Below are 21,382 nucleotides of genomic sequence, written 5' to 3'. Positions count from 1 at the left end.
ACAATCACTTACTGGGGAAATGTGTTTAACCTGGGGGAAAGAAAAAAATACACCAAGAGGCAATGAGTACAGAAGCTACAGCAGTAACTTCATAAGCTTTCAAATTCTTTAAGGGGGAAAACACACAAGCAAGTCAGAAAAACTTCTTCAAAATCTCCATCCATCTTTACCTGATAACTGCAGGATGCCATGAATTATTACTGTGCTTAATCCCTCCTTCTCATCACTTACCCTCTCCTACCCCTTGTTTCACTTGTTTTCCCGCATACTCCTCTGCGTCCCTTTCTGTTAATTTCATCAATTTATATAAATAGCATGTGTACTAATAACTGTGTGGCAGTCCCAGGCAAAGATTATCAAGGTAATCAATTTTTTGAATTTATTCATAACTGCTGCATACTTCAGAATATCTGAACGCTATTTTAAAGTTTCAATCTCTGCAATATTGTATTTTGGTAGATGCTCGAGGCAGGGGTTGGGTCCTTGAAATTGTCGTAGTAGCAATGCATTGTATTTACTCAACCTGGGTGGAAATATAAACTGCTGAGCAAAGTATTACATTAAAATACATTGAATAATTGATTTTTGTATAAATTTCAGCTTCACCCAGCTTGAAAAGTCAATGTGTAAACTGCAGGATTATTTATTGCTGAAAAACCAGACATCTGGCACTGAAACAGAGGTTGGCTGATTTAATATCCATGTGATTTTTGTTTGCAGAAGGTTGCGTAGAGACCTGGAAGTTATTTCCTGTCTCCGTGCAGACCTTCAGCTAGTTCACTGCAGCTGGCTACAGCCTTTGTATGGCTTGTACCATCCAGCAGTTGATTGGTTCATCATAGCCTGCAGTACTCAGTCAATCAGATAGGCCAGTCTTAAATGACCTCATTGGGTGGGGTAAATGTATAAATACACCCTCAAACAGCTAGTCAGTTTTAGTTGTGATTTTCTTTAGGCTTGTAAGGGTGTTGTTAGTTTTATCCTACTGGGTTTAAATAAGCAGTTGGTAAGTCCCAATTTAAACATTGTAGCTTTGCCTTGACTTGTTCTTTATCATTAGTATTAAAGTGCTGGAAGTGTTTAGACTTTGTCGTGTAACATTTTTATTTGAGATTGTATCATTTTAATTAGGTAAGCCTGTAGTTGCATACCTTTTGGGTTGTGTATAAAATGATCTATTTCAGATATCTTGTGTACTCTTTCTGTGCCTCTGTTTAATTTGAAGTTTAACTCAGTAAACTAGTTGACTTTTTTAAGTGTTCACTAAAAATGGGATTGTGTGAGGAGGGGCATGGTAACAATAACTAGTTTGGAGTGGGGTTGAGGAATGTGGTAGGGTAAGATCTTAATGTTAACCCTTGTTAGAACAAATGTTTACTTTTTTATCCTTTGTTAAATGGAACCTTGGGATGAGAATAGTGTTTTTGTAGTTTTTGTTTTAGTTTTTATTTGGGATAGAAATTTCTTGAAATCAAATGAACATATTTTTAATTGTAAAAAAAAAGTAATGAAATATTTATTAGATCAATAAAACAATTTACTTGAGTAAAACACTTGCAACTTCCTTCAGTGTTGCACTAAAAGGGATCTTTACAATGAAATGTTATTCAATTTCTAAATATGCTACATGCTAGGTGAAAGTATGTTTTGTTCTAATGTTGCTGAGTTGATGTAAGGAATTAGCACACTCTATTAATTGAAGTAAACCACTATGCCTCTCAATGCAATTATGTTGCTGGTGAGCTAGGTTTTATCCTCCAGTTTTTTTTTGGAAGATGGCTAAGTGGATTTAACTCAAGTCTGAAAGCACTTAACTTTCAATGGCCTCTTGCCCCAAACCCTTGAATATTTAAAGTTACGATACATTTCTTGTGTAAACTGACTTTCTGTACTGATGAGTGATTGCTTTATTGTATGAGTTTTTATATCTTGTTACATCTCCCTCTGAGAGACACTATCATGACTTGGGCGTTGCTCACTGTCCCTTCTGCATCAAAATTCTGGAATGGCATTATGGGAGTTCCTTGCCTGCAGTTCAGGATGGCACAGTCACACCTCAAGGTCAATAGGGATGTGCTATGAAAACTAGCTTTGTTAGCATGTGTGCATCTTGAGAATGAATAGTTTAATAGTGGATAGGAATTTCCTATTTTGGCAGTGATAAAATATGTAAGCATTATTTGATTATCCCTACATTACAATCTACAATTGATCAAACTACAATGTAAATTCTTAATCAAGCTAGTAATCCTAAAAGGTTTGATTTTGTCACCAGACTGCATTTGGCAATTACTGATAAGATTTTTAAATTGAGCATATGTATAAAAACAAAATTGTAGTTCTGTACAATCATGGCTGATCTAGTGTCACTTCCCCTTCACATGCTAGTCCTATGATTTGTATTTCTGTATCACCTTTAATGTATCTTGTGCAGTTAAGTGACTCTAGGGAAGTTAACTAAAAGCATGGTCAAAGAAATAGGTTTTAAAGATGGGGGGCCTTGGTAATTGAAGGCTTGGCCACCAATGGTAGAGGGATTTATTATATCAGGGATGCTGAGGAGCCTAAGGTTAAGGAATGTAAAAACTTTGGAAAGTTGTGGAGCTACAGACAATAAGATGAAGAGGCCATGGAGGAACTTGGAAATTGGGATGAGAATGTTAAAATCTAGGTGTTGCTTAACTGGAAGGCAGTGTGGGCCATTGAGCAGAATGTTGATGAGTGAGTGGGATTTGCTGAGCTTGAAGACACTAGCAGCAGGGTTTTGCATGATCTCGCATTTTAGAGTGTGAAGTATAGAAGGCTGGCCAGCCGTTTGAGTGGGGAAACAACTGTGGGTGGCAGTGGTTAGCACTACTGCCTCACTGCTAGGGAGCTGGGTTCAAATCTGGCCTCAGGTGACTGTCCTCCTTGTCTGTGTGGGTTTCCTCCCACAATCCAAAGATGTGCCATTAGATTGATTGGCAATGCTAAATTGACCCTCAGTATCAGGGTTAATTAGCAGGGTAAATTCATAGGGTTGTGGAGATGGGGCCTGCGTGGAATCACTGCAGGCACGATGGGCTGAATGACCACCTGCACTTGTAGGGGTTTTGATTCTAAAGGTGTATGGATTCAGTAATCCATAAGCTAAAGTAACATAAAGTCAGATGATTTTAAGAGTTGAAAAGGCTGCCTGGGTAACAGTGCAGGCTGAATGCTTATCTCTCAAATGACAAAAGGCTGTAGATAATTTGAATCAACCCCTCAGTTGCCAGGGAGAGGGATAGAATTGGTGGTAAAGGAACAGAATGAATGGAGTTGTTTGGCCAGTATTAGATATTGGATAAGCAATCAGGCTATTTGGGTTGAGGGAGGTGGTGGCAATTGGGTAAAGCTGGTTGTCAGCATACATATGGAAATTGGGTTTTCATCAAATTGATGAAAAATGGGAGAGGTTTTTGGGAATGTCAGAGCTAACAGTGGGAGATGGAAGAGAAGCCATTGACAATTACCTAAAAAAAAATCTAATGATCTCTATTGAATGCTGTCCAATTACAGGGCACACAGTGCTCAAGTCTAGAGAATTTCAAAGATCCACAACCCCTAGAATCAAAACTGTTCCTCATTGCAATCTTAAATCTGACCCCTCGTTCCAGGTTCCAAACCAAGAGAGGCCTCCTCCCAGTGTTACTCTATTAGACTCTGCCTAGGATTTAATGTTTCAATGAGATTCTTAAATTCTAGGCCATATAGATGTATTCTTCTATCTGTCCTTTTAAGACAAACTCTTTGCAAGAATTGATACCTTTGTTACACTCCTATCCATCCTTCTTCAAAAGAACTGTACACATACTCAAGTTGTGGTCATACCAAGACAAAGATGTAATTTACTTGATTTGTACTTCAGTGCCTATATGTTTACTTCTATGGTTTGTATATAAAATTATCCAAACAATATTTCCCAGTCTCACTGTTTGTCATTCTGCTTTCCCTTTAAATTCCAATGTTTTACTACTTTTTTTATATAATGGCATGTATTCCTGATTGTATCCTGTAAGCTTTAAATCAGCCATTATTGATGGCTACAGTTTAACTATGCAGTTCTGTCAGATGGTGGTTTAAGTTTTGGCTCCTTGGAGGTTGTCTGAATAGTAATGTGTATAGTGGATCATTTAGTTGCATAATTCTGAAGGCTTTAAGTTCTTGGCATGATTCAGTGTCAAGAATTTGTACCCAAATGGACCATTTGCTGATCAAGTTTGTTGTCCCTTTTGGTGACCGGACCACTTGAATGTTACTGTAGTCAGTACTGGGGAGAAAATTAGGGAAACTTTTACTGTTAGAACTCAAGCATAAGAGACTCATTATTGAAATTTATTTTGGAACGCAATCAATTAACAGTGCAGAATAGTTTCTGGTGCCTCAAATTCTCAGCAGGAGTGAAAGACAGCAATGCTTAAAGATGGAAAAAGCTTAGCTTTTTTGCCATGGTAAGTTTGAAAAATGTTTATTTGTAATTTGTTATGCTAGTCAGATCACTAGGTAACTTTCTTTCCCCACCCCCAATAAAATGTGTAGGTGTCAAAAGAAATTATCCTTATTTTAAGAATACAGATTATTGAAATTCCCTAATGACAAAGTTTAATTTGATCTGTTACCTTGTGTGCTTACCCTTTTTTAATCAGCTGTGGTGCACAGTTCGGTGGGCAGTTCTCCCACTAATGCAGAAGATAGTGGGTCAAATCCTGCTCCAGGACTGAGTGCAAAATCAAGGCTAACAATTCAGTGCAGTATTGAGGGAATGCTCCATGATCAGAGCTGCTCTCTTTGAAGTGAGACATTAAACGGAGGTCCTGCCTGCACTTTCAAGTCACTGTAAAAGATTCCATGAAACTATTTTGAAGCACTTGAGATTCATTGGAATAATGGCCAAGATTTATCTCCATCTACATCTAAAGATCAGGGTTGTTATTGAATTACTGTTGATCACAGCTTTACAGCTACAAAAGTGCTTTTAAGTTGAGAAATATGTACTTTGGGATGTCTGGTTAAGTAATACAATGTAAATGTAAGTCTTGTTTTTAGTTAGCCCAAAGACTAGGATTGATTGCATTTTACAGAATCTATTTCAAACTAATTTTAATACCTGACGATATCTATTTGATCTTTTTCTTGGAAATTTTGACTGACACCTCTACACTATTGTAATTTCACAATAGGGCAGGTTTTGTTAGCCAGGTGTTTAATTGTGGGTGTGGATGGGATGGTAGAGGAGATGGGATGTGCATATCCTGCACAATTATTTTGAGTAATGAAGGAAACACATGGGATTGTACTGTGGCATGAATCACTGCCCTCTGCTGAAGATGTGAAGGATTGTCCAAAGTGGTTTTTTTGTAGGGAATTAATTGAATTTGATAACCTGGCACATTTTTTACAAACAGACAAACCACCCCCCCTCCGACTTGAACAATTAAGGAATGTTGTCTAATGGAGCTTTCCATGTTTTATTGGTTGAATGTGACAATCACTAAGGCATTTTAATTATTTGGACATACTAATTTACACATGATCTAACCCAAGATGTTTTCCTTCACAGAGCAGCAAAGTAGAAAATGGCGTGTAACCTTGTCAGTGTATTCCTGCAGCAAGCCATGCAATCAAACGTAAGCTTCATTTTCAGACTTGTCCTTGCACAAGGCCTATTCGAAGCAGTAAAATGCAAACATATCACTTGAATATTTGAAGTGACGTTGAATTGGGGAGGAAAGTGTAGATTTTAGCAAGTCTTGCTGGCCCTTATTTCTGGGAATCTGGTATGTGAAAAACTTATCCAGTCATACAATATACTAAAATTGTAGGATATAAAATTCCTCACTTTAGGCTGAAGGCCAGAAACCTGCCACCATAAATTTACCATCTATAATCTTGAAGTTGTTTTATCATTGTAGATTTTCCTAACTCTATTTCTAGTTGATTAAGGTATTCAGTTGTTTATTTGAAACTAATGGTTGACTGCTAATACAAATATTAAATTAATGACAACCAATTCATAAAATAAAATCCTTGTAGTGCAGAAGTGGCTATTTTGCTCATTGTGTCTGCACTGACTTTCCAGGCCCTCTCCCCTTTCCTATTCCTGTAACACCTTGTGTTCTCCATGGCTAGTCCATCTAATCTGTTTCTTTAGACTGTGGGAAGAAATCAAAGTATCCAGACAAAACCCACCAGACATTGGGAGAATGTCACCCAAAACTGGAATTGAAGGGGGATCCCTGGAGTTGTGATAGCAGTGCTAACCACTCTTGCCACCAATTTGCCAAGCTTCACCAGGGGAAAAAAATTGAAAAAACTGAGGCAAAACCATGAGTGAGATTTACTGAAGTTTGGACGTCATCCTATTGTATCTTTTGAAGTCCAATGATTCAAGTTTTCTCCCCTGAATTGCTCTAACCTGGGCCAGAATTTTAAAACCCTGCATTTTTTGAATTAAAAATGCAGGACCAGTCAATCCATCATGCTGCTGCTTGATGTTCTGCATGAAGGGAAATACAAGGATAATGTGGAGTTTAGCTTCACCTGAGGCAATCCCAAGGAGATGTGCCATGCTGTTTTTTCTCTTGTTGCATATTGACCTTCTGGCACACCCTGAATTTGCCCTGATGTCATGCACAACTGATTATGCCCATGTTACAAAAAGTGCTATATGCATTTTGATGGCTCCATCTATTGATGCTGTAGCACCTTCTGCACATGTGCACAACACAGTCAAAGACATCACAGTCAATGATGTCTGGCTGAGTTAGGGAATTGCTTCCCTAATTGTTGGAAATGAGTGCTGTAGTGAGCTAGTTAAAAATATGAACAAATCTAACTCAGTTTTAAACTGAGTTGGCAAAGAGGAGTTTTGTCTTCATCTGACTTGCAAAAATGAAAATAATTTTGAATAAGTAAGTTTGAATCCATGGCTCTGGGGAGTAACAGTCCCATTATCTATATTCCAGGCTCTGGCTTTTCTTAATGCTTTGCATGTTGAGATAAATGGTGAATAATTAATTTGTCACTTTATGCAGTAGTTTGGTGCCCAAAGGAGTGAAAAGTAACTATTGCCCTCAAGTCAAAGCTTGGAAACAAAATAGCTGGAGACCATAAATGTAGTGGTGGTTGTTGCATAGATGTGTGCATCCATCAAGAGTTCAGTGTTTCCCAAATTTCTACCATGACATGAGCTAACGTTTTGGCATTCCAACTCCTATGACTGAATAAGAAAGCAGCAATTTAGATTATTACTCCTTGTAATTGGATCTTGCCTAAGATCCAAAGCAGTAAACATTTGTGTTTGTATAACAAATGGTGAGTATTTTGTTATTAAAGTATATGTATTATTTGATTGGATTTAACACAATGTTATGATCACTTTCTTTATTACTTCCTTCCCTGCCTAGTACCCTGCCCCTAGTGGACCAACAATTACTCCATTTCCTAATTTTGATGCAAGTGCTGACGCTACTGCATTAAATAATGCACTCCAAGCAAAAGGTGAGCATAATTCTATTCTGGATGACTTATTTGATGCCTTTGATTAAATTTCAAAATACAAGTGCTTAGATTTGGATATAGTGTTAATATTAGAGGAGTTTTTATTCCTGAAACCTAGTCTTGTTTTGAACCGGTAGTGGGTTAAGCATAAGGTTTTACTGAAATGTAGGGGGAATGCATGTATTGTAGGTGGAGTTGTAATAATTCAAATATTCACTCAATGTTGGTATTTGGTAATGAAAGTGCCTCAAGCCCTGCTGCTGGTGTGCAGTCTTGGTACTATAAGGGCCATTTCCATTAGACAATTTGACAGGACTACCTTTCTGTGATTATTTTCCTATGGGAAGTCCATTTGTTTATTAACTTTAATGGCTATATCTGACTTGTGTTTCTTGTAATTTTACTAGATGTGGATGAAGAAACAATCATTAACATTTTGACGACTCGGACCAACTGGCAGCGGCAACAGATAGCAGCAGATTATCAACAGAGCGTGGGAAAGGTCAGTTGCTGATTTTAGTGCCTTTTCTTAGCAGCTGAAATGCTCTTGATTGGAGAAGCAATAAAACTGAAAAGTATTTTTGTTTAGAGGGCATAAACTACTAATTAGAAGGTTTTAAAACACATGCTTGTCTTTCTCTGCCAGCAACTGAAAGATGTCATGAAGAGTAAACTCTCTGGTAAACTGGAGACTGTTGTCCTTGACCTACTTCAAACTCCAGCCCAGTTTGATGCCCATCAGTTGTATTATGCGATGAAGGTAATCAGTTTGTAAACCTATTTCTGTATTTACTCTATGATGCATCATGGTATTTGCTGTAAATTGATTTTCTTCTAACTAGTGATTGTAGCAACAATGTTGGAGTGGTCAGGGCGGTAGGTTGTTGAAGCAGCATAAGTCCAAGCTGCTGAAAAATCTAGCATGTGTCAATGTATTTATTACTAGCAAATTATCCAGTAAATTAACAAATTATGAAATGGCATGAATTGTAGATGTACAGCATGTCAAATGGTTGCCACAGGAGGCTACTCAGCCTATAGGCTGTGTTGGCTTGCCCAAGGAGTGTAGTGCCACTCCCCACAGCTCTGCACCTTCCTTTTTTGGATAATGTTGAATTCCCCTAGCTGTTCTTGTTAAGTACTTGCAATGTTTGCTCAATAATTAATAAATAAATGTTACAAATATGGATCATGTTAATGATTTCAACATAATATCTGGTGTTGTGAAGGTAAGCTAATGGAAATGCTGGGTAAGTGATTTCAAGTACATCTAAAAGAAAATGGCTGCTCAAAAGTTATCCATGTTGGCTGAACAAGAGATGTAGCCATATTTTAAAAAAAAATTAGCAGGGTGGGCTCACATAGCTGGAGAAGTTGTAAATATAGGATAACTAGTTTGGAGGCCATGAAGATGGGTAGAGCTTAGGATTGTGTTCTCAATGTATAATTTGAGCCTTTGGTCAAGGGTTTGAGTTGCAGTTTGGGCTTCATGTAGTTTGTAGCTCACCTGAGGGAACTTGGACAAAATGAATTGCATTTAGATCTGCACTGCAGGAGTAAAATGTAAACCTCATTCCCATGTGGAAGGTGAGTGACATTTTATCTTTCTATTTTGGGGAGTATAAGTTTCAAAATTCTCTGGCTTGAAGCTAATGGAAGAATGTTCAAGTCTGTCTTATTGCAAAGAAATTAACCATCAGATTTGCTTGGAAGCATTGACAAGTAACCAGAATAAGGGATTGAGATCTCCAGTCTTGAAGATGAAAAGTTTTCTAGTTCCAGCTATTGTGGCATGTTTGAGTGGTCCCTATTTGAAGACAATTCTTGATAGTGAATGAATCAGAGGTGGATAGTAATCCATATTGTTAAATTATTGGTGCTTGCTATACATAAAGTTTTCTTAATCTATTAAATCAAGATGTGTAGGTTTTTTCAATGGTCTCCCATTAAATTGTACCCTTCCTAAACAAGTGAATAATTTTAAATGAGTTTAATTTCTTCAGGTACAGAATTGCTCTCGAGATTTAGAAACAAAAGTCAGTAATCATAGGATCCCTAAAGTGCTGAAGAAGGCCATTCGGCCCATCAAGTCTACCACAACAATCCCACTCAGGGTCCTATAGCCATAACCACTAAGCTCTCTAACATACACATCCCAGGACACAAGGGGCAATTTAGCATGGCCAATCAACCTAAATTGCACATCTTTGGACTGTAGGAGGAAACCCATGGAGACATGGGGAGAACATGCAAACACTGCACAGTGATCTAAACTGGGAATCAAACCCAGGTCCCAGGAGCTGTGAGGCAGCAGTACTGACCACTGCACTGCCCCACTCTTTATTTTTATCCACTCTTTATTTCCTCTCTTGTGTCCTCCATCCTTTCGTTCATATTTTGATCCTTAAAACTCTGCTTTGATCAAGATTTGTACGGAAATGTGCATTGAGAGCAGAGGATCGTGAGGTAATGCTATGCAACTGGATGTGGCAATCAAAACTTGAAGTGAGATGTCGGATGGAAGCTTCTCTTCACAACTACAAGCTGAAATGCTGCTTCTTCACTCTTGTCAGGAATGCATATTTACAAGTTGACTGGTTTGCCTGGGAAGTTCCCATATAAATGATTTTGGGGGAGGCAATGACAAGTCTATAAGATTTTGTTGTTGTCAGTGTGCTTTTCAAGAACATGCACAAATTACTGTTAACCCATTCTACCAAAATAAATTGATCAGTATTTCCAAATACTCAATACCAATCCTAAAATCTTCTGTCCACCAAGGAGAGAATAAAAGTGATGGCACTTTGATTCAACTAATATGGAAGGGAGATGGCATTGCACAGTGGATATTGTAAGCTGCATATTCAGGAATTCTTGCTCCCTATATTTCTGTCCAATCTATTTGAACTAAAGTTATTGTACTTTCCCCTCGTGTTGATAGGGTTTAGGTACTGATGAAGACTGTCTGATAGAGATCCTGGTATCTAGGAGCAACAAAGAGATAAAGGAGATTATTAAAGCATACAAAGAAGGTAATATATTAATCTATTCTAAATGGATTGGGAGAAGCACACCAAGTTGCCACTCAACTGGTTCTTTGGTTTTTTAACAGAATTCAAAAGTGACCTGGAGGACAAGATCAAGTCAGATACATCAAAGGATTTTCAGAAGGCTTTGATTACCCTACTTAAGGTACAGAGGTTTAGCAACATTGAACTACGTTTTCATAACATTTATTCTGAACATTTCAGTCTTGCCACTGAAGGACTTTGTCTTGTATGAAGTATGCTGAATAGTGACTACTTGTGAGAAATATTTCCATTTAAGGACAAAGTAAATACCTTGAGAATGTAGCAAGCATAAACATAGAAACTAGAAGCAGGAGTAGACCATTCAAGTCTGATCCACCATTCATTTTGATCATATCCAGTATCTGGTTTTTCCTCTCTCCCTTCCACACTGTTTTCCCACCACCAACATCCTACAGCCCCAAGAGCTTTATCTAATTTCTCAACTGGACAACATTTTGGCCTCAACTACATTCTATGGTGTTGCATTCCACAGATTCTCAGTGGAAAAAGTTCCTTTTCACCTCCATTCTAAAAGGTTTACCCCTTATCCTCAAACTGACCCCTAGTTTTGGACTTTCTCCTTTCCACCACCACCCCCCCTGCCCCCCACTCCAAGGACCACTAGGAACATTCTTTCTCAATCTACCCTGTTAGAATTTTATAAGTTTGAGAAACCTCTTGCTCTTCCAGTGAATATAATTGTAACCAACTGATATGGCAATCGGCCTGGTAAATCTTTGCTGTGCTCCCTCTGTAGCAAGGACATCCTTCATCAGGTAAGGACAGGTGTGGTCTCAACCAATGTCCTACACAATTGCAACAAAATATTCCTATACTTGAATCCTCTCTGAAGGCCAATATACCATTTGGCTTCTTTATAGCCCACTATACCTGTGCTTGCTTTCAGTGACTAATGCACAAGGACTCAAAGGTCTGAGTTTCCACCTCTCAATTTACATTCCATTCAAAATAACAATCTGTCTTATGCTATCAGATGTATAACCTCACATTTATCCACATTGTATGGCAAATGCCCACAGACTGTCTAATCAGTTAATCATCTCTGCATCCTCCTCACAGCTCACCCTCCAACTTTATCATCTGTAAATTTGGAGATAATACATTCAGTTCCCTCTTCCAAATCATTAAGATATAATGTGAACAGTTGGGGCCCAAGGACAGAACCCCACTAGTCACTGCCAATCAGAAAAAGACCCATTTATGCAAACTCTTTGCTTCCTATATACTAACCAACTTGCTATCCATTCCAAGACATTACCTGCAATCCCATGTGCTTTAACTCAGTCTGTTATGTGAGACCTTGTCAAAAATCTAAATAAGTCACATCCACTGGTTCTCCTTGGTCAACTCTACTAGTTAAATCCTTGAATTCCAATCCAGAATTCCAGTAAATACAGTATTTTGCTGTTCTAAAAGCAGAAAGACAAATTGCCAATTTGCCAACAAATAGTCTTAAATAAACAATACAGGGAGGAAAGAAATATACAATCGAGCTTGCAATTAGTTTCACTGAACGTGCAAATGTGGTTCTTGGTATATATCCCTGGGAATCAAAGGTATCATGTTTGACATGCAGCAAAGACAACCAAATTCAAAAACTATAAAGGAAACAGTAGTACGTGGAAATAGATTTTTTTAAGAGGAACAAAACCTATTATAAAAGTGCTTTAATCCTCTTTTCAGGAACAAGTAATTCTTCTTGACTTTTTCTGTGGTGACATGGTTGGTGTTATACAAGCACGATGAATAACATTGTTATAATTGCACTAAAGAATCCTTTCATAACCACAGCATGTGCAAGTCTGCTGATTTGAGGGATGCATACTCCTGAACATCAAATGGGGTATCTGGATCTGGCCCAATAAATACACTTTGCTAGGAAAGACATGTGAATGTGGTTTAGCTATTGGTGTTTTCTCCTCGTAATATGGCTGTACTGACTGAGGGATTGGTACGCTGTCAGTAACCTTGAACTGAAGAGGGTAAGGAAAGAAATTTGAGATTGACAAGGGAAGAGCTGTGAATGTGGTTTATATGGACTTAGTAAGGTGTTTGACAAGGTCTCAGATGACATTGTTACAAAAAATTAAAATCACGTGGGATTCAGGGTGGGCTGGCTAGATGGATACATAACTGGCTTGGTTATAGAAAACAGGAGTGGTGGAAAGGTGTTTTTCAGAATGGAAATCTATAGCTAGTGGTGTTCCACAGGGATCAGTGCTGGGACTGTTTCTTGTGTATATACAAATTATCTGAGGAAAATGTGAGTTATATGAATAAGTTTGAGGAAGAGACAGGTTGGTGGAGTTGCTGACAATCCCCAGCACTTATAACAGGATATAGATTGGAAAGTTGAGCATAAATAGCAGATGGCGTTAAATCAGGATAAATGTGAGGTGATGCATTCTGGCAGGTCAAATTAAGTACGAGTTCTACTGTAAATGACAGAACCCTCAAACATTAACATACAAGGATATTGGCATGCAGGTTCATGTTCCCTATAAGTGGCAACACAGGTGGCCAAGCTGATAAAGGCATGCTTGCCTTCAGGCACTGAATACAAGAGTTGGCAAATCATAGTGCAGCTATAAAAGTCTTGGTTAGACCACATTTTGGAGTATTGCGTGCAGTCCTGGTTGCCGCACTAAAGAAGGTTCAGCAGGATATTGCCTGGTCTCAGGTGTTGGCTATGAGGAGATGAATAAACTGAGTTTGGTTTCACTGGAAAGGCTGAGGAGACCTGTTTGAGGTTTACAAAATTGAGGTGTAGACAGGGTGTGTGGTCGAGCTTTTCCAAGAGTGGAAGTGTCTTTCAAGGTGAAAGGGGGAATCATTTAAGAGGTGTGGTGGGTGTCTGGAACATGCTGCTTGAGTGGTGGAAGCAGGCACATCAACATTTGAGAAGCATCTGGATGAGTACATAAGGAGAGAACAGAGGGACACAGACTAAGAAGGTTTTTAGTTTGGTTAGGGTATCACAATTGGCACAAGCTTGGAGGAACAAAGCCTGTTCCTGTGCTGTACTTTTGAGTGATGCAGAAAATGCCAGTTGAAGAAAAGAAACAAACATGGTCTTTTTGCCTTGCATCCCTCCCCCAGTACATTAGTGCCATTTCACACAATTGTCCCATTTTAACCCTTCTCTCTCCTTGAGTTCACTCTGACACTGCCTTTCTGGACTTTTGTCTTTATTTTTGTTGACTGGGCATTGTCTGTTCATTATAAGCCCATAGCTACTGTCACTGCACTTCCTTGCATTCTGCTTCCTGTAAGGGCTTATTCCATTCTGTTTCTCTGTTTTGATGATGCAACGTCCACAACCATGTTTTAATTATACCTACTTCCTCAACCAACGATTCCCTTTCCTCCCAGTATTGTGGTTGACTGGGACATGCAAACCATCTGATCTATTTCCTGCATTTCTGCACTTGCCCTAACTCCTCCCTCCAGAACATCGATTAGTTTACTTTGTCCTCTTTCTGATTTCCAGTCACTACTTAAAAAGGATTATTCTCCAGTGAGATGCCACCAGCAAACACCCCTTTCTCCTGAAGGGACTGTTCCACTGTCATCTGGTCCACTCCTTGATCACCTCCAAAGACTTGTCTCCTTCTGATGCAATCACAGGAAGTGTAATTCCTGCCTTTCTACCACCCACTCTGCTACCCAATGCCCCAAATGTACTCTAGGTGAAACATCAAGTCTTTTCTGTCACATTCATTTCTTTTCCTTGGCCGGCTGCAGTTTTCCAATGAAGCTCCATGTAAGCTGACGGAACAGTGCCTCATCTTCCAGTTAGGCACTTTATAGCCTCTGGAGTTGAGACTTGTTCAACAATTTCAGATCATTTTGCCATGTGATGGCCTTAATGATTCACATTCTTATCCCAGATTCTTTTCTTCCTCCTTTCCACATAAACAGCAGAAAATAAACTTTGACCTTTATTTGACTCAAACATTTAACTGTTTCCCTCTGCCACCAAGCTGTCAAATATTTCCAGCAGTGTTTTTATTTCTGATTTCCAGCATCAAGGATGGAATTCTCAAACAAAAAATAAGTGCAGAATTCATTTACTATTTTAGCAGGCTTTTGAAATGAATCTCCTGTTCATCACCAAGTGCCCAAGCATGAATCACACTGAAAAGCTGGGGGTGGGGTCTGTTTCTACTGGAGAGGCTGGCAGCATAGTGCTGAGTGAGCCATTACACCATGTGCTGATCTGTCAGCACTGGTGCATGCACAGTATCCCCCTCCAATTTTGTTCTCTTCCCAACCCCCACCAGCAGGGTTGATTGCCTCCCTCCATGATCCCAAATGCAGAGTGGCAGCAGGACCCCCACCTCCAGTTGCCCCCTTGGCATTACTACTGCAGCACCTGGCATTACCCTCAAACCCCTGAAGATCCTCTATGGTCCCTCCTTCAGTCCAGCAGGGTCAGGCTGCCAGTTCCCCATTAGTGGGAGGTGCTTTAAACTCCACTGGAGCGAAACACTCCTGGTGGCATTGAAATTACCCAGCAGGCCTGGAAATTTCAGTTCTGGGCCCATTAAGATGGAAATGGCCATTTACTAATTTTTTCAGCTCTGCAGAGCTGATGACACCAGAAATCCAGTAGTCAGATGCACAGACTGTGGTGCCCTTTGGGAAACCTGCTACACTGTCTCCTAGCCCAGTGCACTGTGCTGTAGAATCTTTTAACCCTCCCAGTGTTTTACTTTCAAACTAAAATGTAGTCAGAGCAGTAGTTTGACTGAAAATTCCATCAAAGTCCATGTTTTAAAATGAAATAATCTTTCAAGTGTCATTAGGACATCATTTTATATCTTTTGTACATTGCTAGGCATCCAGAGATGAGAGCTGTGAAGTGGATCATGATCTTGCTGATGACGATGCAAGGGTGAGTAACTGATCACTTCTCAACTTGTATACATTGTCAGCAGAACAAAATTAACTGTAGAACTGCATTTGTACATTTAATCTAGGCCTTATATGAAGCTGGTGAAAAAAGAAAAGGCACTGATGTTGACACCTTCATTAATATTCTCTCAAGCAGAAATGCTGCACACATGCGGACAGGTAAGAGCTCTCCAAATTACTCTGGTCAAGAAACTATTCCAAACACTTCTGAATCTCTCTTATCTTGTTTTACTGTTGGTGCAATCAATTAAAATACTTAAACTTTGCACTACTTTAATCACATTGGTGACCATGCTTGTCAGTATGATTAACGGTCAGACAAATGATCCATCCAACTATATTTTAAAAACTACTAAATTTTTCAATTTTCAGTTAGAGGTAGATATTATATCCAAGTAATCTGCCATTATCATTTTGTTTCATCTTCAAAGGCTTGCCTTGTATTTGAAGTTAATGAGCACATTAATAATAAAGACTCAATGGTATCATCTGAAGGATAATTAAGGGGGCAATCATTGAAGAATGGTGATGTCTTTGGATTAGTGATCCAGAGACTGAGCTAAATATGAGGAACAGAGGTTAAATCCCACCATGGCAGTTGGTTGAATTTTTTTAATATAAAGTTGATCTCAATTATGAAACCAAGAGGAGAATTTGCCATTGTTGCTTTTGTCTGGCCTAATGTACTCTCAGCCATGTGGTTTACTCTTAACTGCTCTGAAATAACCTAGCAGAACATTTGGAAATGAGGAACATCCTAGCATAATCTGAGTACCGTACATTGTACACATGATAAGAAGTTATTCCTTGAGCACCATTACAACAAGGATGTGCAGGAGAAGCTGAACTCCAGACAGAGTGGTTTCATAAAGTTGTCTTAATTTCCAATACACTATTTGACAGACCTACTGGAGTGGCTAGCAAGACAATAAAATGAGCTATTAATAAATTATTAACCCCAACTGATTTTTGATTTTTAAAGATAACATGCAAAAACATCAGATGCAGATAGCAATATTATAAATGGGCAAAATCTTCATTCTTTATCATTAAATGTAAATTGTGAAAATATTTAATTTGTCATTGAGAATTTCATGGTCATTGTCCTGTATTTTTTCTAGTGTTTGAGAGATACACCAAGTACAGTAAACATGAGGTTGATAAGGCCTTGGATCTTGAACTGAGTGGTGACATTGAAAATGTGCTCATATCTTTGGGTATGTGAAATATCATCTAAACCTCTAATGTTTCATTTCTATTTAAATCTATGCAATGGAGGTAACACCAACTGTGACCCAAAAGTATCATCTTAATTTAAAACTGAATAACAGCATTGTTGCTACAAGCACAGCAGAATTCTACTAGTCTTTCTGGAAGCTAAGGTCTGGATTTTCAGTCTTGCTGTGGTGGAGCGTAAAGTTGGAACATCTCAGTACTGGACCTGAGAAAGTGGCCCAATGGGTTGGTTCTGGGATGGTACAGTTCCCTGGGAGTCATACCAGGGGACCATGGAGTGAGTGCACAAGATGCTGGGTGCACAGACTAGGCAGAAGGCCAGCCTTGCTGCTCAAGCAATGTAAAAACATAACAGCCCTCACTTTTCACATCCCTTGCTTTCATTTCAAGTGTTTATTACAGACTTGTTATCTTGAACATCTTTCTCTCAACCCATTTATTACATGCTTCAACTATATTACACCTTAATGACTTAATTCAATTGCATAATCTCTTGTATTTTTTAAATTCAATGAACAAAGCACACCAGCTTGATATTCCAAAGGCTTCAGTCATTTATACAGGGATAGCAAAAGCCATGGCCAAACATTACCCTGAATAGAATCACTGCTACCTACTTTTCCATCAAGGCTGTGGGGGTGCCTGGAAATGGACTTGATTTTTAATGGAAAAATCAGTAACTACCATGCAAGCTTGTGAAATTGAAGTAAATAGATTGTATAATGTCAAAGTGGAAGCATTCATTAGCTCACTGAAGAGAATTTATATAAGACTTGGCATTCTGAATGTTAGTCAGATCCATTGCTGCCATTATGCTCCAGTAGTGAGTGAGAATGATTAAAGCAATGTATCTCATCAAGATGCACTGCAGCTAAACCTTCTTTAATAGCACCTTCCAAAACTGCAAATTCATTTAGCCAAAGATTGGGAACACCACCTGCAAGTTCTCTTCCGTACTACATCCATCCATCCTGACTTGCAAACATCACCATTACTTCATTATCGCTGGTCCAAAAACTTATGTAGTTAGGCAGGATGGATATTAGGGGCTCAAAGCTGATGGCAATTGGGGATGTTGGCCTTGCCAGTTATGCTTCTGTTTTGGGAGATATGAAAATTGGCCTTTTTGGGGAATATCAAGGTCACTGTGTATTTCCCTCTCAATACAGGCTTGTAATCCCCATTTGACCCTGATGTTGAGCTTCTGCATTTTGCAGGAATGTCTTGACCAAGGTCTTGCTGAGATTTGACTCTGCATTCCACCTATTCATACTAATTTCACTGCTAGTCAGAAATTTTAGACCACCATGTTTCTCTTTTTTGATATCAGTGCTTTTGAATTGGTTTCCTCAAAGCATTCCTGTGGTTTACATTATAGCCTTCTGGAAAATATTTTAGAAATTGGCAGCAAATCCATTGTTTTATCTTTCTATAATTTTTGGCAGGATTCTTTGCACTTCTGGAGTTGTTTCAGGTCCAGATGTGTGGTAACATGCATTTCAACAAATCAAATAGTTATGGAAAATATTAAAACCTAACAACATGAATAATATCTAGGCTTGTTTAAATTTGACCTTATCCAGATTCTTTAAGCACTTGTTGAAACCTTCCCCAATCACATTACTGAACTTAAACCCCATTATACAATACACCATGGATAGTAGTATGTATAGTAACCACCAGGAAATGTCACACTATTCATGACTTTTTTCCTTTTGATGCACAGTAAAATGCATAGGAAACAAACCAGCCTACTTTGCTGAGAAGCTGTACAATTCAATGAAGGTGAGTGCACTGTACACATTTTCCAGTGTTTGGAAAGATTCTATTTATTCACTTTTTTTTGGTGGGATGGAAAGGAAGTTGAAAAGGAAAGTTCTTTGAGTGACATTAAGTGGACATTATGTTCTATGCTAACAGCCTAGACTTTTAGGAAGGTGCTGATGCTAAAGCTTGAAAGCAATCTGTTCATATAAAACTTGCACAGTAATTATGCCATTGACTGAAAGAGGACTTTTTGGATATTGCAATAATTAGGTTTGTTAGCAAAATTGGAAACCAATTTCAGTGAAGGGGCAATGTAGCAACATTTGATTCAGAATTGGTGAAGAATGTAGGTAAATGGTTGCCTGTCCCTCAGATTAAAGGGAAGAGTAGAGTTTAAGTTTCAGTCCTAGGATCATACTTAGAATCCCTACAGGGTAGAAGCAGGCCATTCAGCCCTTCAAGTCTGCACAGAACATGGTGAGGAAGACTGCAACAGACATCAGTGACTTAGAAAACACCTGTTTGACCCTAGACAGTAATCTAGGCAGCACAGTAAAAACTATGCAAAAGGCTTTGGAGAGGATGCAGAAGAAATAATGCTTCCAGAAGAGTAGTTAGTTATTGGGTAGACTTGGAGAAGCAGGGGTGGTTCACCCTAGAGTAGAGAACTAGACTTAATGAATGTCATTTAAAATATGAAGCAATTAAAGTGAAGTAAATAATTCTAGATTTACACTGCAGCTGACTGGAGAATTGATGGCATGAACAGTCAGCAAATTTCCCCTCTGTTTCACTTGTGGGCAGAATGCTTACATAACTGTCTTCATGCTATTTGTAAAAATGTTCTTGTGCCTAGTCTTTAAATGGCCCACAGCATGTTTATCTAACATGTTGTGATTGTTTATCTTACTGTACCAGAATCGCTATAGTACTTCGGCCATGGTACCATTTTTACAAAACTATTGCAAGAATTCATGTCAACAGCCAGCTTCAGACTTGTCCTTTCAATCTGGTTGTTAAATTCTACTTTTGTATTTGCACAGGGCCGTGGCACCCAGGATAAGATCTTGATCAGAATTATGATTTCCCGTTCTGAAGTGGATTTGAAGGATATCAAAGTGGCATACAAAGCAAAATATGGAACAACCCTTTACAAAGCCATCAAGGTAAGATTGTACTTTTGATTGGAATTTGTCAGATTCTACTTTACTAAAAGTGAAGGTACTTCATTGTTTTCTACTACCTTGGTCTTACAGTTAAGATTGCTGCATTATTTTAGTTGTGGCACATTCTGGCCCAAACACAATGATGGACCAAATGGTTGTCTTCTATGCCATAATTCTGTTTGGGAGGTGTTGATTGGCTATTTCCATGGGTGTCTATTTCCTCATACTTTTACCCAGTGGGTATTGGAGGTTGATATGTGGCAGTGGGGGAAAACAGACTTGTTGGCCTAACATTGTGGGGAAATTATTGGAATCTACTATTGAGAACAAAGTACTTGACCACAATGAGGCATTGTGGATTTTGAATGGCCATGCATAAGAACCTTAACTGCACTTCAGCATCCTTAGCAATAGATTTGAATGAATATAGTTGAAATGAGAAAACCACCCCTCCATTTTTATGCTGCATAACAGTATCTTTCTCCCTAATGACAGTCACAGGCACTTGCATTGGAAACAGCAGGTATGAATGAGGAATATTAGGTTAACATTTCAAACTTGAGCTTTTGTCAGAATCTATTTCTGGACATTAAGAACCTTTTTTATTTTCCCCTCCTGGATTTCCAGCTGCAGTGTTTTATACAAGCCTGGATTAGATTTGAAAAATGCATTTGATTAAACTTCAAACACATTTTTCTAAACATTACAGCCAATGATACTTGATCAGCCCATTGGAGACAACAAAATATACAACAATGCTTTACAAAGAGCCATTAAACTACATTTTTCCCTAAAATGGAATTATTCAACTTAACCCAGTTTGTGTTCAAAAACAGTCATCTGGTGTAAGATGATACTAACCATAGCTTTTCAATTTATCCTTTCCACACAGGATGAAACCAAGGGAGACTACGAGACAATCCTGCTTGCTCTATGTGGAAGAGATGAATGATTGTACACTGATCTAAGTGTCTGTGGGACATGTTTGTTTTCAATGAAGTTGTAAAAATAATGAAGCTAATTCTAAAACTGAGTCGTGATGAAAATATTAGCACTACACTGAATACCCCACTGGTGCAAATAAAATGTTCTGAACTTATTCTTGCTGTCTATCAGAAATACAATTTTTAAACCATAAAGCAAAATATGTAGAAGTTGAAAATAAAATCCCTACAGGGCAAAAGGAGGCCCATCAAGTCTGTACTGACCACAATCCCACCCAGCCCAATTCCCACAGCCCTACACACTTGCCTGCTAATTGCCCTGACACTAGAGTCAATTTGGCATGGCCAATCAACCTAACCCACACATCTTTGGACCATGGGAGGAAACCAAAGTACCTGGAAGAAACCCATGCAAACATGGAAAGAATGCACATTCTCCAGACAGTGACCCGAGACTGGAATTGAACCCAGGTCCCTGGTTCTGCAAGGCAGCAATGCTAGCCACTGCTGCCCGTATGAAATAAAACAACATTGGGGGGGGGAAAAACTGGCACTACAGGTGCTATTCAATTTTGAGAATGGCTTCAGCTTTATCGTCCCTGTTGAGGGCACGAGGCATTAAATTGAAGTCTAGATCTGTACTTCCACTGCTCCCATTTCTGAAACTGCAATGTCAATTGTTACACTCTTGAATCCTTTATTTGGCATGTTTTAACAGTTTCCCCATCATAGAAACTAG

The 21,382-nt window shown here is 38.7% G+C and overlaps 1 protein-coding gene across 1 annotated transcript; it reads left to right on the top strand.

Moving 5' to 3' along the window:
• The first annotated feature begins 897 nt into the window (after positions 1-897).
• Positions 898-20,798, top strand: anxa1a (annexin A1a). The gene is made up of 13 exons (XM_080188923.1): positions 898-1,006; positions 5,582-5,648; positions 7,428-7,521; positions 7,929-8,023; positions 8,168-8,281; positions 10,463-10,553; positions 10,634-10,713; positions 15,454-15,510; positions 15,596-15,689; positions 16,652-16,747; positions 18,493-18,551; positions 19,577-19,699; positions 20,592-20,798. Exons 2-13 carry the CDS (start codon positions 5,598-5,600, stop codon positions 20,649-20,651), a joined length of 1,014 nt encoding a protein of 337 aa, XP_080045049.1. The 5' UTR covers positions 898-1,006; positions 5,582-5,597; the 3' UTR covers positions 20,652-20,798.
• Positions 20,799-21,382: the final 584 nt, after the last annotated feature.

This window comes from Carcharhinus amblyrhynchos, chromosome 5 (assembly GCF_965287045.1).
Source record: "Carcharhinus amblyrhynchos chromosome 5, sCarAmb.v2.hapA, whole genome shotgun sequence".
NCBI classification, from domain to species: domain Eukaryota; kingdom Metazoa; phylum Chordata; class Chondrichthyes; order Carcharhiniformes; family Carcharhinidae; genus Carcharhinus; species Carcharhinus amblyrhynchos.
This window is presented reverse-complemented; position numbering and strand designations above follow the sequence as displayed.